The sequence below is a fragment of the Coffea arabica genome, chromosome 5c, assembly GCF_036785885.1.
Source record: "Coffea arabica cultivar ET-39 chromosome 5c, Coffea Arabica ET-39 HiFi, whole genome shotgun sequence".
In the NCBI taxonomy this organism is placed as follows: Eukaryota; Viridiplantae; Streptophyta; class Magnoliopsida; order Gentianales; family Rubiaceae; genus Coffea; species Coffea arabica.
Genome location: NC_092319.1, coordinates 7,442,274 through 7,447,377, shown reverse-complemented (window position 1 = coordinate 7,447,377; position 5,104 = coordinate 7,442,274). Strand labels below are relative to the sequence as shown.

General features: G+C 34.9%; 1 protein-coding gene across 1 annotated transcript; it reads left to right on the top strand.

The window, feature by feature from the left end:
* The first annotated feature begins 1,597 nt into the window (after positions 1-1,597).
* Positions 1,598-3,017, top strand: LOC113689127 (probable glycosyltransferase At5g03795). The gene is made up of 3 exons (XM_027206953.2): positions 1,598-1,815; positions 1,913-2,261; positions 2,355-3,017. The coding sequence occupies exons 1-3, from the start codon at positions 1,742-1,744 to the stop codon at positions 3,015-3,017; spliced, it is 1,086 nt and encodes a 361-aa protein (XP_027062754.2). The 5' UTR covers positions 1,598-1,741.
* Positions 3,018-5,104: the final 2,087 nt, after the last annotated feature.

Here is a 5,104-nt window from a genome sequence, read left to right as displayed (position 1 = left end):
CAGAAATCTAGAGGAGGTTTCTACAATTATCCCTTAACAAAAACATCCACTGGTGTGGGTGGCTTTTACTAGTTCCAACATACAATAATTGTTTCACCTAATTGACCCCTGCGAAAGATCATTCTGAGTTTCCAATGTTGACATTCAGGCTTAGTTTCTAGTCAAACGGAAAAATGATCTACTCTAATGGTACGAGAAGGAAAGAAAGTGGAAAAGTTAAAAGTTAATATTTTAATGAACTTTTATATTCTTTACTTGTAGCATCGAAAGTTCAAAACCATAGACGGATCTTAGAGTAGTATGCAAGAAATACCTAAAGAGGCAAAATCCATTACTCTCAAACTTAAAATTTGCACAAGCAAATTAAACCAAGCCTTCCTAATTAATTTCTAGTTGTCTTTGTATAGTCAAGTTTTGGGTAGTTTCCTGATGGTAATTTCCTATGATATAGTTGAGTGTTTTGTGTAAAGTTTTGGGGGCTATAAATAGGTTACTTGCTAAGGTATATTTCTAAGAGTTGTTAGAACTTTATTTTCGTGATTCATTAATTCGAGACATAAATAATATTGTCAGTTGAGTATTTTGTTCTTCCTCCCACATATTTTTGTGAAAGATTTTTATGTTCCTTCAATTCTATAATCCACATTGATATTCCTAGAATTTCAAATTTTGAGTTCTACAAAGTTGCTAAAGTATTAAAAGCATAGATTTTGCCTTTTTCTGGTTTTCACGAGTACGACTGCTTGCATCTTCATCAAGGTATATACAAGTGGAAAGTGAGGCGGAATATTATGTTGACCTTAGAAATCAAGCAAAGGATTCTAGCTAAGAAAGATAAACAGGATACAGAGCTCAAAGATAAATTGGCTTAGGGACTTTAGGAGAGTCTAGATCACCTGCTATTTTTGGCATCTACAGTTTTCAACTTTACAGAAACTATGCATCATCACCGTTAAAGGCATAAAGCTTGCAGTTGCCAGTTGCCATCACCAACCTTTTCTGCCAGTTTTTTTTAACTACAATCAGGAATAACGCCTGTGTGCAGCAAGGAATAAGTTGTGAGAAAGTAATGAATCAAGAATCTACAGAGCAAATATGAACTGATTCTATCAACCTTTGTAGCCAAAGTATTAAGAGGAATTTTCGAGAGGCCACAGCAGAGGTGCTTTGAGGATGTTGTCGCCTCAGAGAAAGCTGCATCTTTTCTCACCTTTGCTCTCCTTTTCTTCAACTGTTGTTCTCTTGTTTTTCATCCCTTTGGCTCTGATCTCCATAATTGCTTGCATATTAGGTCCTGAAAAGTCTTTTTTGCCAATTTCTGCTCAATTTGCTTGGAGTTATGCTGGATTTTACAGTTCCTATTCTCATAAATCCTTCAATGAAGAGTTCAAATATGATTATTTGGATAGAGAGGCTGAAGTTCCATCTAATCTATCAATTATAAACAGTGCATTTCATCAGAAGGTTGTGCTTGAAGATCAAATTCAACCTTTACATGTAAGCGCATCTTTTCTCTTTTTATTGAATGTTCGTATTTTTATGATTGTAATGTATGATCAATTGGAGACACTGTTGTTTACTATCCACGCAGAAACGAATACGAGAGGCTAGCTTGTCAGAACCGAGCATCTCAAAAGTCTCTAGCAGTGCATTCAATAAGAGGTACAACAAGTTAGAGAGGCTTGAAACAATCTTATCAAAGGCCCGATATTCAATAAGAGAAGCACCTAAAAATGGAAGCATGATATCAACACATGAAGATGCTGATTATGTCCCTCACGGCCCTATGTACATAAACGCCAATGGATTCCACCGGTATATTCCAATTTGACAAACTTCCTAATCTTCTCCTTGATTTGGATATATTTAATTCAATCTATCATTAACTTCAGTATCTGCTTGAAAACTTCAGAAGCCATTTAGAAATGGAGAAGAGTTTCAAAGTTTATGTATATGAAGAAGGAGAACCTCCAATGTTCCACGATGGACCGTGCAAGAGTATATACTCCACTGAAGGAAGGTTCATCCATGAAATGGAAAAGGGAAACTTTTATCGAACAAAGAATCCTGATGATGCCCTTGTATATTTCCTGCCATTTAGCGTGGTTGCTATGGTACAATATTTGTATGAACCTGGTGGCCATGATAGACAAGCCATTGGTCACACCCTTGCTGACTATATAGGCCTAATTTCTGGTAAACATCCTTTCTGGAATCGAAGTCTTGGTGCAGATCACTTTATGTTATCTTGCCATGATTGGGTGAGTAAAATCAACGAAAAGGATTCATGTTTTTAATATGTTTCACATTGATCTTTTCATGCTTAACCTGCTCAAAATTTCTCTGATTTTCAGGGGCCTTACTCAACAAGCTATGTTCCACAACTGTTTAACAATTCGATCAGAGTTTTGTGCAATGCAAATACATCTGAAGGCTTTAATCCTCTGAAAGATGTTTCGCTACTTGAAATTCATCTCAGAACAAGGGAAATTACAGGACTTATAGGAGGTCCCTCACCTTCAAGAAGACCAATTCTTGCATTCTTTGCCGGCCGACTGCACGGCCACATCAGGTACCTTCTGTTAGAGCAATGGAAAGAAAAAGATCAAGACATACAAGTATATGACAATCTTCCTGCAGGAGTTTCTTATGAATCAATGCTGAGGAAAAGCAAATTTTGCTTGTGTCCTAGTGGATATGAAGTTGCTAGTCCCAGAGTGGTCGAAGCAATTTATGCAGAATGCATTCCTGTTTTGATTTCTGATAGCTATGTGCCACCTTTCAGTGATGTACTAAACTGGAAGTCATTCTCTGTTGAAGTTGCAGTGAAAGACATTACTAATATCAAGAAAATATTGACTAGTATATCTCAGACTCAGTACATAAGGATGCATAGAAGATTGAAGCAAGTGCAAAGGCATTTTGTGATAAATGGACCTCCTAAAAGATTTGATTTGTTTCACATGATTTTGCATTCCATCTGGTTACGAAGATTGAACATTCAGATTAAGGACTGATTTTGGGATTCAATAATTTGGACCCACAAAAATTTCATGCTTAGTAAGTCATGCAAGATCCTGACTTCTAGCTTAGGTGTCATCTTTGATGAATTATGGAGCTTTTCTTGGATTATCACCCTACAGAATGCTAGGAAAGGATACTGGTGCGATGGTGATATTTTGGGTACAGATTCAACATACATTTTTTGTCACCCTAGATTTTCTACCATCTTGGATTTTTGGACCTGTATAGAGGAGTAATTTTTCCACATAAACTAGTCTTTCTTTCCCTCTTTTTTTTGGGGTCTTAGCTTCTCAATTCCGATGCAAGGCAAACTGTGATTATCATTACTTAAACTCGAGTTTGAGCAAGTAGCATTACTAGAGTTCAAGTTCGAACTCGATGCATTGCTCATAGAACTCAAACTCGACTCACATGGGTTCAAGTCAAAGCGAGGTTTATCGAGCTCGAGTCAGGAAGATTTGAGAATTTCATTTTTTTGATAATTTTTGAGCAAAAAGGCATTATCACCCTTCAAAAAAATTCATACAACCTTTTCATAAATTCAACCACTCTTGTGGGCACAAGGGCAATTTCATAATAATAATATATTAAAAAATTAAAAATTAAAAAACTCAATAAGGCTCGACAAGCGTTCGAGTCTTGCTACTGGATACTCGAATTCGACTCGTTAGGGTCTATCCAGCTGCTCAAACTCAGTTGACTGAGTTCGAGTCGAGTTTTTTATGAGACTCGCGAGCAACTTGGTTTGATTACAACCCAACATAAGGATTCACTGTTTGCTTGCTAGCTTGATTTCCTATTCAAGAGTTCTCCTCCCTTGGGTGTCATCAATGTTGGCAGATCGGATAATGCACTGAAAAACTCCTTTCCTTTATTCCATACGCTTCAAAAAACTTAAAAAAAAAAAAAAACTTGAGAGCATAGTCATCCCAATCCGGTATAGAAGTTTAAAGGGGGATGGGCAAGGGGAATTTCCCCCATCCCCACCCCGCCCTTGTATTTTCCTTGCTCCTATTGCCATATCCTATGGACATCTTAAATTTTTGGTTAGAATAAATTATAAGACATACAAGAGACAAATTTGTTTAGGATCTCTACATCTAAGCAATAGATTATAAATGCACTAAAATTTTAATTATTTGATAAAAAATTTTAAGAAAAGGAAATTGATGCATAGAGAAATCTTTTATTTGCTCAAAAACAAAAATTTGAGAAAAAAGAAAACTAATTTGGAAAAAAGAAAAAAGACAAAGGGGGAAAATCAGCATAATGCAAGGTTAATTTTGTCCAATAAAGAGTTGAGGCGTCAAGTGATAATCTCTTCATCCCACTTTGATAGGTTTGTTTTCCCTTCTTATCCATCTCAATTTATAGTCTACTTTTCAATTGAAAAATAAAGTTAATTTTTAACTTTTCTAAAATATCCTTATTTAATTTAATGTACTTTGTTACTAGTAAGTATAAAATACCCTTTTTAGGTAAGTATAATAGACATTATTTAATACAGTTAACATTTTCATCAATAATTACTTTGAATGGTGTAACTTTTCATCAATATTTTGTTGTAATCTATGTTTTAAAACTTAGATGGAATAGTGACTCGGTCAAACTCAGGGGTCAAGAATATATTCGAATCAAAACGGTCTAAGAATCGGGTGACATCATCATAATGTCATAAATACATATTAATTTTATACAAGTAAATAGTAACATAGAAAAATGACTATAAATGTAGGAGTTATTCATTTTCACCATCATATTCCTTACCCATCAAATTCTAAACTCAGCAAATGATAAATCAATATCAACTACTTAGTAAGGATTTTAAATAAATCACGAAAATAAAATTTTTAATTGGTTAACGCTTTTAAAATTCAACTATAGATTGTAATTTTTTTTCAAGAGGATAAGTCTAGAAGTTTGGGAGTGTATGTATGATTATTTAAAACATCAAGGTCAAAGCCAAATATAACTTCAAACACGGGTTCTAGGCATCATTAACTTTAGACGACGGTATCCAAGCTTCCAACCATCCCTAGCGTTTTTTTTTCTTTTTCAAGACGATTTCTGTTTTCAATTC

Excerpts from the sequence above, each read along its gene's own strand:
- LOC113689127 (XM_027206953.2), top strand. The coding sequence starts at position 1,742 with ATGATATCAACACATGAAGATGCTGATTATGTCCCTCACGGCCCTATG. Across the intron at positions 1,816-1,912 it reads AACGCCAATGGATTCCACCG|AAGCCATTTAGAAATGGAGA; the intron begins GTATATTCCAAT and ends TGAAAACTTCAG. Across the intron at positions 2,262-2,354 it reads TGTTATCTTGCCATGATTGG|GGGCCTTACTCAACAAGCTA; the intron begins GTGAGTAAAATC and ends TCTGATTTTCAG.